The sequence below is a fragment of the Psittacula echo genome (assembly GCF_963264785.1).
Source record: "Psittacula echo genome assembly, chromosome: 9".
In the NCBI taxonomy this organism is placed as follows: domain Eukaryota; kingdom Metazoa; phylum Chordata; class Aves; order Psittaciformes; family Psittacidae; genus Psittacula; species Psittacula echo.
The window spans coordinates 6,038,794-6,055,217 of NC_137745.1; the positions used below are offsets into that span (position 1 = coordinate 6,038,794).

General features: G+C 43.7%; 1 protein-coding gene across 1 annotated transcript in view; it reads right to left on the minus strand.

The window, feature by feature from the left end:
* Positions 1-16,424, minus strand: part of WNK2 (WNK lysine deficient protein kinase 2) — a gene marked incomplete at both ends in the record, with an annotated part of 111,493 nt that overhangs the window by 61,084 nt on the left and 33,985 nt on the right. The window contains 3 exons of the mRNA XM_080625531.1: positions 5,085-5,242; positions 9,245-9,465; positions 10,453-10,625. Of these exons, the coding sequence (XP_080481657.1) occupies positions 5,085-5,242; positions 9,245-9,465; positions 10,453-10,625 (552 nt within the window). The remainder of the gene's footprint in view (positions 1-5,084; positions 5,243-9,244; positions 9,466-10,452; positions 10,626-16,424) is intronic.

Below are 16,424 nucleotides of genomic sequence, written 5' to 3' on the forward strand. Positions count from 1 at the left end.
TGACAAGCCCTACAAGCATGTCTCATCTGGCAAAGAAATGAGCCCCTCTGTACAGTTAAAAATGACTGCCACTTCATCCTGGACATACACAGATCTAAAAACAAGTGTAGAAAACTGAGGTAGCAATTAAGACATGAGAATATGGCCAGGCAGAATAAAAGAAGTGTAATAATCTTACACTACAGACACACATTTGGTGTAGTATCTTAAAGCAACACAGTAGTGTTTCAGAAGGGTGATGTTTCTATTCTCCATACCAGTAAGGACCACCAATGCATGGGACTCAACACCTATGACTTTAATTGTATCTTATGCCCTATTCGCAGGCAAGAGTTTGACAGAATGTTAGAACAGAATAAAAACAATTGGAAAAGGCATTATAATGGCAAAATCAAACTAATGCATTGGCTGTACTGGGCAGCAGCAGGAACGTGCAGCCCAGGGTAACCCAAAGTGAGGTTAGAGGCAGTCTGAAGATTAAGGTGGTTATTGTACCTTCACTAGCTAGCAATTGCTTGCTTGATGCAAACACTAGCAAGCAGTTCTGATCCTTTACATGCTATTGGCATCTCCCGTGGTTGCCACCATAAGGCTGAGCCCAAGGCAGGAAAAGTGAATTATTTTAAGTTTTTCAAATACAAGCATCAGCAAACATATTTTTACATTACATTAGCCCTCAGTTTTAAAACACTAAAAATAGTTTTTCCATTTCTGGGGCATAACCCCACACTTTCATCAAAAATCCAGTAATTTTCTCACTGACAAGCTGAAATATGTTACAGCCTTCAGGGGCACCACATCACTGATCCCCTCAATCAGAGAAGGTCAGGGCCACCTCCAGCTCTGCTGAGAGCCCCCAACCTCGTCTAACACTGGAAGACAACAGTCTAACTCAGCCTCTTGGTTTTAGCCTAGGCTCCATTTCCACCCTGTATTTCAGTTTGGTAAAACCCAGCACACTAGCAGTAGCTGCTGCATGACCAACCCTTAGCCCTTCATGGAAAGCAATTTCAGTCTTTTCAGCTGTAAGTCATCACCACCCCAACTAACAGAGCAGACCTCATGGTCTGGTGATGGCTCAGGACCCACACCCCGAACCCCTGCCCCTTCACAGCAGCAGCAACAGCTTCCCTCACCCCTAAGCTGCAGCTCACATGGGTCGTAGTGGGGTCCTTTGCTGTCGCCAGCTCTCCAGCAGATGCAGCTCCTCTAGAGAAGCTGCTGAGCCCAAGCTGGAAGTTTCTTCTGGGACAGAGGATCTCCCTGCTGCTCCTCTTGCACCCTCATCACTAAGAGGTCCACCCCCTGCTCCTCCTCCCAGTCTGACAATTCATGCAGCTCATTGCGCTCACAGGACTTTCTCCCTCTTAACAGGGAGGTGGTTAACTCTTTCCTTGGAAGGACAGCAATACCAGCTTTTCCATCTAAAGAATCTAGAATTTAGTGTGAGGTGTCCCTGCCCATGGCAGGGCGGTTGGAACCGGATGATCTTAAGGCCCTTTCCAACCCTAACTATTCTATGATTCTATGAATCTGTGCCTGTGCCTAATGTCATCTGCTTCAGCTTCCCCTGCTAGACAGCTCTGTTTCAAAAATATCCCTTACAAGTAACAAAGTGACCTTTTAACAGCTTCTCCACCATTACTTCATGATAAGCATGATTTTCCATCTCTAAAGTTGCTAGTACAAGACCAGTTTTACAAAGTTCTAATAACTTCCCCTGTAATCCTCAGCTACGTAAAGGTTATTGCCATAGAAAATAAGTTGCTCAGGCTTTCATCAGTGTTTAGAAAAAATGACTACTTCAGTCTGCAAATTGAAATGTAACATCTAATTAGGAATTCTCTGATTAATTATTATTCTTTGCCACCTTGGATATTGCTTTGATAAATGAGATTTAGGAGCCTTGCAAAGTCTGAATTACCAGTATTCCAGATGGCTAAGAGTAACTGTGGGTTGAAAGCGACACTCCAGGAAGAGAGTTCTGATAGTTTTAACCAGAAGTCAGGGTTGCAATCACAGAATATCCCAGACAGGTTTGTGTTGGAAGGGACCTTAAAGCTCATCCAGTTCCAACCCCTGCCATGGGCAGGGACACCTTCCACTAGAGCAGGTTGCTCCAAGCCCCTGTGTCCAATCTGGCCTTGAACATTGCCAGGGATGGGGCAGCCACAGCTTCTCTGGGCACCCTGGGCCAGCGCCTCAGCACCCTCACAGGGAAGAGCTTCTGCCTAAGAGCTCATCTCAGTCTCCCCTCTGGCAGGTTCAAGCCATTCCCCTTGTCCTGTCCCTACAGGCCCTTGTCCAAAGCCCCTCTCCAAGTTTCTTGTCAGCCCTCTTTATCCACTGGGAAAGATCCAGGTTTACCAAGTTACAAATGTCAGCTTGCAACAGGTTACACAAAAATGGAATAAAGCTACTCCCTCTCTTCATATGTATTCTACTGCTTTCAGAAAGTGATGGCATCTCTCATTTCCAGCAGGGACATCCTCCTGTGTCCGGTGATACTGACTTCAGCTTTTAAAAGCAGACTCCCAAGTAATTTGCATCCTCCCTCTCCCACCAGGTTATCAGCAGTACAGCCTGCCAGCACAGCCATCTACAAGAGCACCAACTTCCTGGCATCGCAGTGGTGGGAAAAGGCAGATATTGAACAGTACAAACTAGAGCTATAAAAACTAAAATTGCACATCAACCCATCATCTGGCACATGCAAGTGTTTGGGTGTTTGATCTCTATATTGAGTATGAGCAATTAGTGTACAACAAAATTGATAAGACAATTTTGACCTCGAGCAGTGTTTGCTGACTGTGGGATTTCACAGAACCCTATTAGTACTAGCCTGACCCAATGAACCTCTCGAAAAAGGCAAGTGGTCTCAAGAGCCTTTTAAAAATCGACCAATTACTATTATGTTTCATTTGCGAAGACTATTGGTCATAACAAGCAGTTGGATAAGAGGAATACAAACTAATTTTGGGACCACATTTTTGGAGACTAAGAGATGGATCCATTCAAGGTATCTCCTGTTCCAGCCTAACTACTCTTCCTAACTTATAGGTCAAAGAAATAAAAGCAACGTTACCTGTAGCTAATCTTTGCAAACTTTAGTGCAGCTTTCTTCTGAGGATTACCCTCTTCCCATCCCGAGTGTGCTGACTGCATCTTTTGGTGACACACAAGGGTCAAACCACACAGCTCACTCTCTTGTTTTGTAACAACCAGATGGAAGGACGTACCTGTGACAACTTTTGACAAACCAGCCCTTTTAACATCATCTATCCTGAAAAGAACCTCCTGTAACTCCTGGTTTCACTTAACCAAGCAGAGCAGAATATAACTACAGCTGCCAAAGCCTTTGGCAAGTCTCATTTCTCTGCAGTCAGTGATTTGCATCTTACAGACTCAGGAGTTTCTTCAAGCATTCACAGCACAGCTCATGTAGACAAATACATTTATCATCTGGGAGTGAGAACGAGGGACAGGGTATTTTGTTCAGTGTAAAGATTATTTTAGATTGACTTCACTAGCCTAACCTCACCTGAAAATGCAGCAAAACCATTTCCATGGTTCTTCTCAGGATTACCAGACTTTGCAGACTTCCAAAATGCAGATACAAAGCTCATCTGGCTGACTCCAAAACTAAATATTGCTAAATTCTCCCTTTTGTATCTTCAGATAATTTCTTACATGTACAAACAGATGGAATATGTTCTGGAAATCCGAATCCAACATCCTCCACCATATAAACAAGTATTTTGGCTGTAACTTAAAAGTGAGTACTTTTGTTGGAAACTTGATCAAATCTGAAAAGTCCTTGTTTAGGAGGCAAGACTAGAGCAAAGATTTTTTTTTTTCCCTGCTCATTCATCAACAGTTATATGTATTTTAGGCTGATGGGAATTAAATCACCAATGAAGATTACTGAAAATACTTTATGCTGCCGCAGTATAAACAACAGGATCCAGTTGTGGAACTGCAAGCTTACACATGAATCTGCAACAGGCTTGTACAACCCGAGCTCAGACATCTCAGCTTCTACAACACACCACGCATTCAACAGTACTGACACCTGATTCATAGAATCATAGAACAGTTAGGGTTGGAAAGGACCTCAAGATCATCTAGTTACAACCCCCCTGCCACAGGCAGGGACACCCCACACTAAACCATGTAAGCCCAAGGCTTTGCCCAACCCAGCCTTGAACACTGCCAGGGATGGAGCATTCACAGCTTCCTTGGGCAACCCATTCCAGTGCCTCATCACCCTCTCAGTAAAGAATTTCTTCCTTATATCCAATCTAAACTTCCCCTGTTTAAGTTTAACCCATTACCCCTTGTCCTATCACTACAGTCCCTAATGAAGAGTCCCTCCCCAGCACCCCTACAGCGCCCCTTCAGATACTGGAAGGCTGCTATGAGGTCTCCATGCAGCCTTCTCTTCTCCAGGCTGAGCAGCCCCAACTTTCTCAGCCTGTCTTCATACGAGAGGTGCTCCAGTCCCCTGATCATCCTCGTGGCCTCCTCTGGACTTGTTCCAACAGTTCCATGTCCTTTTTATGTTGAGGACACCAGAACTGCACACAATGCTCCAGGTGAGGTCTCACGAGAGCAGAGTAGAGGGGCAGGATCACCTCCTTCGACCTGCTGGTCACGCTCCTCTTGATGCAGCCCAGGATACGGTTGCTTTCTGGGCTGCGAGCGCACACTGAAGCCGGCTCATGTTCATTTTCTCATCAACCAACACCCCCAAGTCCTTCTCTGCAGGGCTGCTCTGAATCTCTTCTCTGCCCAACCTGTAGCTGTGCCTGGGATTGCTCCGACCCAGGTGTAGGACCTTGCACTTGGCATGGTTAAACTTCATAAGGTTGGCATCAGCCCACCTCACAAGCGTGTCAAGGTCCCTCTGGATGGCATCCCTTCCCTCTGGCGTATCAACCGAACCACACAGCTTGGTGTCATCGGCAAACTTGCTGAGGGCGCACTCAATCCCACTGTCCATGTCACCGACAAAGATGTTGAACAAGACCAGTCCCAATCATCAAGCTACAAAATTCCAGTACAAATGAAGGAAGTTTACTCACACAGGTGACTTTCCGGTAAATTTGAGCAGCATTCTGGCATTCTGAGTAAGGGTATTCTGAGGTAGCCATTTCCAACATGCACATTCCAAAAGCATAGACATCCACAGATTCATCATAGTGTTCCTCATACATTTCTGGGGCCATGAATTCTGGTGTACCTACACAGACATGAGCAAAAAGAATATAAATTGTTTGTAAGTTCTAAATAGCTTTAACCACAACCTTTTTCATCTATAAGAAGTGTGTCCATTATAGCTATGTACAGGTGCATGTGAAATTATTTCAAAAGGGGAAAGTAACCAGCCAAGCACTGTCCAGGGAAGAAACCCAAAGTCAACACACATACTTTATTAACATACCCATGGCTCGCTGGCAATCATAGAAGAGTTTGGGTTGGAAGGGACCTTCAAAGCTCATCTATGCAAAGAGCAGGAACATCTTGAATAATACAAGGGGGAAGAGGAGAGAAGAGAAATACAAAAAAGAAGTGGGTAGGAGGAAAGTATCAAAATTTCAAAACCGGAACAGCAGAATGAGGCGCAGTACATTGCCTGACCAAGTGCAAGCCAAGAAACTGTTTCTGTTCTGCATGGAGAGCAAGAAAATACAGGAGAATAGAAATTATAACCTTCACTCTTGGTTTTATCAATGCAAATTTGCATTTTTTTTCCCTTCATAGACACATAGCAACCACCCAGCGGGCAGACAGCTCTTTGGAAGCAAGTAGTATCACAAATCACCTACAAAGTAATGCGCAAAACACTAAACCTAATTCCGTCACTGGTTTAGTGGGACAAATCAATGAGGCTACTCATAGGACACGGTCCTGCTCAACAGGGATTAGGGTGTCAGAAATCTAATGCAACTGATTAAATATTAAGTGAAGCACTGTACTTCCTGCTTCATAACTTGGAGTCACCAGGCATGGAATTCTTGGAGCAAGTCCAGAGGAGGCCACGAGGATGATCAGGGCTAGAGCACCTCCCATACAAAGACAGGCTGAGAACACTGGCTGTTCAGCCCGGAGAAGAGAAGGCTGCGCGGAGACCTCATAGCAGCCTTCCAGGGTCTGAAGGGGCTACAAGGATGTTGGAGAGGGACTCTTCATCAGGGACTGTAGTGACAGGACAAGAGGGAATGGGTTTAAACTTAAACAGGGGAGATTTAGGTTGGATATAAGGAGGAAGTTCTTTACTGTAAGGGTGGCGAGGCACTTAAACAGGGTGCCCAGAGAAGCTGTGGCTGCCCCATCCCTGGCAGTGTTCAAGGCCAGGTTGGACACAAGGGCTTGGAGCAACCTGCTCTAGTGGAAGGTGTCCCTGCCTGTGGCAGGGGTTGGAACTGGATGAGCTTTAAGGTCCCTTCCAACCCAAACCATCCTGTGATTCTAGGATTCCATAAGTGGAAATTGCAGCTTTATGACAAGCAGCAACTTACAACACCTGTCACATCTGCACAGCAAACTACTCTGAAAAGTGTGGTCTTACACAGCAAAAGGGAAAAAAACCTACCACTTGTGTAATTTATTCCAGGAACTGCATCTTGTAATGTAATTTATGCTTAGGAGTCAAGACTAGTTTATTTCCTTTTTACATTTAGAAAAGATGGAGGAAGAGAGATTAATGTTTGTATGTTGCGGGGCAGGACCAGCGAGCCGTAAGCACTGGGATGCCAAAAGGAGCATGAGAGGTCTTGGATCACATGAAAGACTCAGACAAACCTTGCCCGTTCAGCCCAGCAGCAGCCCCCAGGACTCAAACTGCCCCCCATCACCCTGCAGCTGCCTGAGATCCTTCCTTTTCTGTTATGACATCTCTTCATCAGCAGATAAAGCACAACTGTAATTGAAGTAACATATACCAGGAGAAAATAGTTCTCATATATGTTTGGGGACTTGATGTAAGGGTGTTCTTCAATGTCAACATGAACAGTGTCTCTCAGAATCAGGGTATGTCAGTAAAAACTCTGCTTTTGCATGTTTTCTTGGCCTAATTCACCAAATAGCACAAACATTCCTGAAAAATTAATTTTACAAAATTTGGGATCAATCTCTCTCATTGTTTATGTTCCTCCCACCTCCAAGACACTTGTGCCTTCCGCTTTTGTAAATCAGCAGGACCCATGAGATGGAAGCTCAGCTTAGTGCCTGCTCTTTAGAGTTTCTGCGACAGCAGTGGTGGCTGTTGCTCTGCAATAGTTAACAACTGCCACAGAGAGAGGGGCTTGGAGCTGCTACCTCAATTTAGAAGGAATGAGACTCAGAGGCAGGAGTGAATCTCATGAATTAGGGAACATCTAAAGCAAATCCGAAAGTGCCAGCAAAAGCCTAAGAAGCAAATGAAATTCTTGACACTATGCCAAAAGAGCATGAAAATGTCATTTTCCCCCATCCCTCCCGGGTGGGAAGGAATATATACAAGCACCCTTCAACAAAACAGACCACCTAAATGTAAAGTTGCTCAGTATCTATTCAGCTCCTCTTGGCAGAAGGAGTTTTGCCCTGGCTCGGCTCCCTGCAGAGATACACTGCAAGGTCAGATGAGCATCAACGATGGCACGAATGCAGCAAGGGAAAAACTGGACCTCAGCCATGCTGACTTCATTCCATTCAAGCCGATATAAAATCACAGATACTAATATTTCTTTAAAGCCGCTACATCTACAGAGGAGGCAGAATCACTTATGTGATCAGTGTTTCCAAGCCCTTCTAATTCTTTCCTTGGAGCAGCCCTACTCATGAAAAGGTAGGCTTAGTTATATTGCCAAAACAAATACGGACACCTTGCCAGCAACCTACACCCCTTTTCAGTATCGAGCTTCTTTTAGACACGAGCGTGCTTTGGTGCTGTTGTGGTAACAACTAATTTTACAAAAGCCTCTATTGGTACTACCGATAATATTCCATTGTGTCCTGTGGACAACTGTTCTACTGCAAAAAAGTATGTGAAGAAATACTGACCCTCAACAGCAAATTATTAGAAGGTAAAAACTAGAGATCTGCCAATTACTGAAAGTTAAATTTAACAGCTACAAACCAACATCATTTCACTAAAATCCACAAGGCTAAGCACACCTACAGCTGCCAAGCACATACCCAAGATTTCTACCATTCCAACTTCCAATTGCATTGGGCTCCCTAAGCATTAAGGTTGATACTTTAGTACAAATAATTGTAAAGAATTATAACCTCTGAAAATTTGAGATGCTAAAATAATTATTTAAGCAGCTACTGCTTGAAAGATAGGGGGCTATTTTCATGCATAGAAAGGGAACACTGACTGTCACTATCAGTTTGCTAACTCTAATTACCTAGAATGTAATTTCAATTTATATTGTAAGTTCAAATACAACTACATGTGTGATAACTTCCCCCACTTTCAGCATCCTCTGAAGAATTTGCAGCTTCCTAAAACCATCACCAACAGATCTGAACAAAGGGAATCTGCTGTGGAAGTCTGGGTATAAAAAATACAAAAAACATAAAAAACACAACGTGGAATGTTTGAGAATCGGGGACGTTACACTGACACAGAAAACGCTACGCATAACTTTTGCAAGGAAACAACGTCCTTGGACAGTCATTCAGGAAACATCCTGGCAGTTCAAGCGAACCCAAGTTCTAATACTCCTCACACGGGCACCTCCTGAGGGCATCATCTATTGTATATCCTAGTGGAAATCTCTTTTAATTTTGTACCTGCTGATTTGATGTTGTTTCAGCATAATCCTGCCAGGATGGCATCGAGGCAGGGACAAGCTCTGCAGCCGCCTGCAGCCTGTTCTGCTGATGCCCCAGTAAATGGGATAAGGAGTTCCAGCCAGATCAGCTCCCCTGCAGCCACTCTGCAAAGGAGAAGCCTGGCTCTGCAGTAGGATACGTAGATACCAAGTAATATTTCAATTAAAGAAAACAAACAACAACAACAAAATAAGAGGTGTTTTACCATTGTGACACAGAAGGAAAGAAAAGAGTAAGTCATAGTCATGATGCCATTTCCTACTCAGATTTTTATAGTGGTATATAGTGAATAGTCACAAAAACACTTTAATCCATTCTACTAACCTGCATGTGAAAAACACACTAGTGTAAAGCATGAAAGAAAGGTATTAAAAAAAACACCACACCAAAAGCAGGAAGCCAAGGAGAACAGGAGAATTACCTATTACACTTTTGGCAAATGAAGCTCTCTTGAGGGTTGCTAGACCCAAGTCTCCTATTTTCACAGATCCAGTGGGCCCAGTAATAAAGATATTGTCACATTTTAAGTCTCTGTGAATGATTGGTGGAGTTCTTGTGTGCAAGAAGAGAAGACCCTTCAGGATCTGCCGGCACCAACTACGCAGGACTTTTGGTTTCATCACTTTAAATCTTTTCAGATACCTAGAGCACAAACATACACAGAAGTGAGCATAAAGAAAATGAAGTGTTATTAGAGATTCTAGGGGGTTCAACAGCTGAAATCCCATTCCAGATAAAAGCCCCTTATTAGATGCCATAATAGCAGCTCAGAAATATCGCAAAATTGAAAGAAATAGATCTTTTCAATGGAGGAATTAAAGCATTCATTTTCAGGGAGGAAGATAATAAGCATTTTTGGTGCAAATACAACCAAATATTTGCAAGTCTAATAAGTGCAGCAATTCACTTCACACAGAGAACAGCTTTACAATATGTTTCCTATATTTAAATCAGAAGAATACTGAAGTTCAATTTTAACGACAAGGTTTTGACCACTGGACCATGCACCTGCATTTTTTCCATTTACCTAAAACGCCGATTGGAAGGGTATATTTTGGAAAGCTGTAGAACCTGCTAATTCACTGGCAGAGTAGCACACTGGGTATATGCAGTGACGAATCCTGCTCCCATTGGGGATGAAAATCTGTTCCAGAATTCATGCCAACTGTTTTATACCACCTTAAAAGGACTGTCAGTACCACAAGCTATTAATTAATATGGTTTAGTAGATAACCTGGAGCACCTTCTGCTTCCAAAAGAGGTTCTACCATTCAAGTGCTATTCTAGCCGAATTTTCTGAGAAAACATGCAAATACAAGCACAACAGCAAGCACAAAAACACACTCTGACAAATTAAAGCATCACAGGCAGAAGATGAAGCACACCAGAGAACAGCTTCTAGTTGCATAACTGAGACAGTAGAGCAGGAAAAGAAAGATGGAGGCCAAAATTCTTCCTGTCAAATCAACGCAGTTCAACCACAGGGACAAATGACAGACACTAGAGAAAAGCTCCATTTATTTTTTTTTTCTTTTATCTAGAGATGCCTTTTTCAGAATATGAAAGTAGGGTTTTTCTAAAAATTCCCATTGCTATTCTTAGCCTCCTCACCAGGAGCGCAGGACTTACGTCTTCAGTGTTCCAGAGGTCATCAATTCGGTAACCAGCACGATGCACCTTTTGCCTTTTACACAGGATTCCCAGAAGTCATAAAATCTCACAATATTTGGATGCTGTAGACCTTTCAACATTTCTGCTTCCTCTTTAAATCTCTGTCTCTCTACTTTTGTGAGTTTTCTGTCCTATAATCCAAAATAAGACATTATTAGTAGCAAACAGACGAAAATAAAAGCACTGCATTGCTAGGGTGTTGAGAATTTTAGATTTGCTTTATGCTTTTATGTAAGAGATGAGCAGCGTGTATGAACTAGGGCACTCGCCTTAAATCCAGTGTCAAGATGACAAAGGCTTGCCTCTGAACAAAGAGACGCCTGTGTTACATGACAGCATTAATATTTCAGGCAACATAAACACACCCATGGCTCGATGGATCCACACAGAGCTATTTACTTCTTGTTTTGGTTTTGTGAGGCTCATGATCTAAGAAGTCAACACACAGGATTACGTTCTAGGTAGGAATGTCCTCTCTGCTGTGATGGCTCACCACCCTCCACAACGGCTCCTTGGAAGCTGTGGCAGTGACAATGGGTTAGGTCCTCCGGAACCACACAGGCTGCAAAGCCCATCCCACTTCCAAATTAAAACAACATCCTTCTCCAAACAAACAAGCACATACATTTTTTTGTTTGCTGTTCTGCCCAATTGTACAGACTTTGCGTTAAGGCCAACAAAGGAAGGATTTAAAACGGTCTTGCAGCCAGAAGCTGCACACTGGATGCATGGAAATATTTACAGATTGGAAACGTGAGGAATGTTATGTTTTACTGCTCTGGTTTTCCCAGAGAAACGGAGGAGCATTTACCATGAACTCCAGGCTGCAAAGTGACCCTATGAGGAGCAAGCAGGGCCTGTCTCCTCCTCCTCCTCACAGGTCAGCAGAAGGCTGCTGGGCTGCCTGGACCTCGTGAGCAGCATGAGACCCCTACCCCAAGCGGGTCAGACGCATGCTCTAGCCTCTTTAGATGATGTAAAAGCAAAACGGGAGCGTCACCAAAGACCACAGCATCACTGCCTGGTTTGTCTGCCCTGGACAGTTGGGTTGGGTTGAGAGCACTTCCCTTCACTGACCTAGAAATGAAGCTTTTTCGTTCTTTAAAAGGCACAATTGTGTAACTGTTCGTACTTACAGAAGCAAAGGCTCACAAATCAAGAAGATCAATTAGTTCAGATTTTAACCTCAGACATTTTCCTTTTCTCTGTTCACTCAGGCATGCTTATAAGAGCATTTACATAGTGATTTAAACTGGCACCCAGCTGATTTGTAACCAACGTGTAGAGGGATCAGACCACTGCTGTTTTGACAGCCTGTCCTCATCTGCAGTCACAAAGAACTTGGTACAGGAACGACAATTTCCATGGCTACAAACAAGTTTTACAAAGACTTCGCAAAAGGTTACAATGAGGATACTTTGGCTTTTCTTGGAAGACAGAAAACCTGCTTCCCCACTGATGTGCGTGCATGGAAGCAGCTTTTCCACTTTCCACCATAGCTGCTGAGGAGCTTCTCAGTTTTCTGTACATTCTATGGAGCAGAATGAGAGCAAACGTTGCCCTGAGCAACAGCAGCCATCTGGCCTGGCACAGGGGGTATCCCATGGGGACTGATGCCTGGGTCCTCAGGAGCACCCTGCACCACGTAGCACTACCAGGGATGGGCAGGCAGTGGCATGGCAAACCCCAACAGCTGAGAGCAAGGCAGGATTTCTGCTGCTCTGTGGAAACTGCAGTTTTTCTAAGTGAAAAAGAAAAAACAAAAAGCAAGCTAAAAAGCAATGACAGAAGAGCCTGAGCATTGCTTCCAAACCCATCACTTCTTCCCCTACTGCTGACTTGCTTCCGAATTTAAACCCTGTAGAATAGAATACTGCTATTCTGAATATATTTTGCTATACAGAATACTGTAGAATAGACACACTGCTGTTAAGGGCTATTAAGGTGGAAAAGGAGCAAGTTCATGCGTGGCAGAGAAGGGAAAAGGCGGTAACATGGATCCAGCAGAAAAACCCTTCTAGTTCCCACACCTGGACCCTCCTTTTCAGCTTTCTGAGCACTGTGAGAAATGTTTCACTGCTGCTTTAGAGGCTTTTGAAAATGTCCTTCAGACGCTGCAAACAATCACATTCAGAATATTCTACAGATTACAAGCACCGGGCGTTTTGGGCTGCTGTCTGAATTCGAAGTATTAAGATGGCAAGTGGGGCAACAGAGTGATTCTGGAAGGCTAACGTGTGTTTTATCTAGAACTACCACAGAAAGAATCTGGATTTCTTTTTCATCATAATGATAACTGCGTATCCTTTTCAGCAGAAAGCCCGGGTCCAATACTACCACTGGAGAGGGGAGGTAGGGGCAGGGAGGATGCACAGGCAGGGCTTGGGTGCCTCACTTGTTCCCCACCTCAGGAGGGGTCTCAGCACTGTCAGGGCTCTGACAACCTTCTCTAAATTCCTCCAGGCTGAGCCTGACACGAGTTGTTGGCCAAAGCAGAAGGTATTTCTGAAAGGGCTTAACAGTTGAAGGTTTCTACACTGAAGCAGCAAACCCACTCATTTAAGTGCATGACTCACACAGGGTTTAATCCAAACCCAAGAAAACCTTCACCAGGGTCACAGACACTTACTCCCCACTATATAATCCACACAAGTGAAGTGGCCTTATGCTGAAGGTAAGGGTGCAAGCCTGAAACAGCATTAGGACATCAAATTTTAAGATAGTGAACAAGAATCTGGAAATGTCACACCAAAGCAAGCTAATCATAGAATCCCAGACTGGTTTGGGTTGGGACAGATATCGAAGCTCATTCAGTTCCAGCCCTCTGCCACTGGCAGGGACACCTTCCACTAGAGCAGGGTGTTCTAAGCCCCTGTGTCCAACCTGGCCTTGAACACTGCCAGGGATGGGGCAGCCACAGCTTCTCTGGGCACCCTGCGCCAGGCACCTCAGCACCCTCACAGAGAAGAACTTCCTCCTAATGTCTCATCAAAATCTACCCTGCACTAATGCACTTGTCCATTTAACTGGATTTAAGGCATCATTTTGCACAATCCACATTTATCAGCATCCGCGGGAACAATGTTTACAACACTGTAAGCTGAACAAGGAGGCTCTGGGATGCCACATTCCACACAACAGCTTCACACGTGCAACCGCAGCATCATGCTGAGCTGACAAACAAGCCATTCCTCAGTCTGCTCCACTGCATTTATGGCATTACTGCTATTCTGAGCTTCCTCAAGACACAACACCTGAACCTTCTTTCCCGCTGTGGTCTGGGAGATATCAAGTTTGCAGATACCTACATGCTTCCTCTCATTTTAAGGCACTCACACTTCTTGGCTCTTTCCCTCCTTGCTAGGACACAAAGTCTTGGCTCAGGAGGCGACACTGTAATTCCATTTCAGATAATTGAAAGTTTCTCAAGCCTACCACTTAGCACAAAGGTTTCTAAAATAAACTTCAACCTTCAAACGCTGACAGCAATTGTACGGATCTGGTTCAACTTTTCCAGACACACTGAAATTAAACAAAACCAAGCCATTAGTGACACAGCCGCTTGCTTTAGTTCCTGCGAGGAAATAACCTGAAATTTAACTTGTTTGCCTGCCTTAATATGAAAACTCTGAAGAACAGCCAGCTTAAAAGGCTGCAGCCTTTGTTGGTGGCACAGCTGGAATCAGAGGACCAGAGGGAGCAGACACAGTAACAACGAGCTTCCTCACCCTTGCAGCTTTAGATGTAGCAGCTTCGCAAACACATACACGGTGCAAACTCATCCCTAACCATTCTATGATTCTATGAATTCTATGTGCCTTAATGTGGGAATCCAGAAATTTGTGTGTGGCTATTATACGATTCTGACACCACAGAGAAATGCTGAACAGAGAAACTGCCCATCATTTCACTGCAGGGCCACAGCTAGAAGCACACCTAGCAGCAATGAAAGCACCAAGGCATACAAAACAGGAGGAGAGAGGAGATTGCACCCACTGCTTGGCGGCCTACAGAGCAGAGTGCTTGAAGGAGGCATTTCCCAGAGCAGCCGCATGGATCTATGGTCAGATCCTTAACCCAATGTTGAGAATTGGACATTTTTTACTACAGATATTCTGGGCTCCTGCAGTTAAATGCTTACAGAGTGCTTCTGCTGGAAAAAGCCACCAGAGCCCTGCTTCACAGTGCATCTTTTACACAGCATCATCAGTCACACACGCAGCCTGGCTTACAGCTCCAGGATTTCACCTTTCCTATAAATAAATAAGCATTAATTGGGTTGGGGTTATCTTTCATTATGAATGACAAGCTAACAGGCAAATATTAAACAAGTGGCAAGAAGAGGTTAAATTGTAAGCTACCTTTTCCTCAATAATTTTCCTAGCTTTCCTGTTGCCAATCAGATCATAACTTCATGGTCAGTTTTAAGTGTCAAATGACCAAAAGCTATTCACTTCTTTTTGGAAGGAAGAAATAATTCCCAGTTAGTACTTTATAGCCTTGCTCTTTATAAATCACACACCCATTCAGAGACACTGGAGTAGAAAGATGTTTGCAGCAGGAAGCTACATTAAAGTAAATATCCTATCCACAAATCAAGTTTCTGCTAATCTAACACACCTATATTCTCTGCTTCTCCCTGCTCGTCATAGGCAGGGAGAACAAACACCTCCGTTTAATACAAAATTTATCTCTTCATTAAGTTCCTTAGCACAGAACAACCGCAAAGAATGGAATTAGTAAGTTAATGTGTTAACAAAATGAAAAGGAAAGCTTACAAATTAAATTTCTGGAATGGCACCCAAATTAACAGCAGGAACATGTTCTGTTAGTCATCCCCAAGCATCATTTCCTCTGGGTTGTAACACATGGGTTCTGACTAAGAAAGTTATACAAGCAAGAGACTGGCTTTCACCTGCGTCTTTAGAAGATTTCTAAAGATTAACAAAGCAGATTAAGAACTGAGGTCAAGTTTCTTGACTACTTACTTGTGAGGGGTAACAGATTTGGGAATAAACTACACGCTCACCCCATTAGGAAATGGGATCAAATGAAAGAAAGAAAAGTCAGACCACACAGAACTTTTTTTTTCTCTTTGTTGGTTTTCTGTTTGTTTTTTTTTACATAGCAATGCCTGTATAACCATGCGAGAGCAGGGTCTGAAGCACAACTGCTACCAGAGCAGGAAGCCAGAGTTCTCCTGTTTCACCCTGACAAGACCCTTCTCTGTTTTTGAGATCCCTGTGCCTCACACGACAAAGCCATCATTTTGGAACAGATTAAGGTCTGGAGAAGCAAGTAGGAGCAGTAGGTCAGCAAATGAGGGAAGGGCTCACCCCTGTCACACAGAAGATGCAACATCTCTTAAACATGTAAGTAATGAAGAAAAGGAAACTAAAGAGGCATTTGTGACACAGGAACAGAAATCAAGCATCTAAATCAGCAGAATGAATATCTGTTCACATCATTGCATTTTCACACCTGCATGTCACGTCTTCACATTTGCTCACGTACCACAACTACTCTGCTAATCAGAGATCGCCTTGAGGTATGAGATCAGCAGTGGAAACCATTGGCAACTCTCTCCTATGTAGTTCTCTATTAGCTTATTGTGGATTTATGACCAGAATTACAGTTCTGGTCTGCCCTACCCTCACCAGTTTGATAGTGAGATACGCAGCCTGGTGGGAACAGGCAGCAGCCTTCCCAGACATCCTGCAGGATAAGCCCAGAACTTGCTTTGTTGTGCCAGTGAGCTTAGGACGTGTTAGCTTGTACCTGCCTATGCCTGTTAATTCATTATATTCTGTACTGCCAGTACTGTCTCTTCAGGGAAACGTCCCAGTTTTGTGAAAGCTTTCAATAAAAAAATAAATCAAAGGCCTTTGGAAATAAAGATGAACAATAGCACATTTTAGAGGAAAAAAATA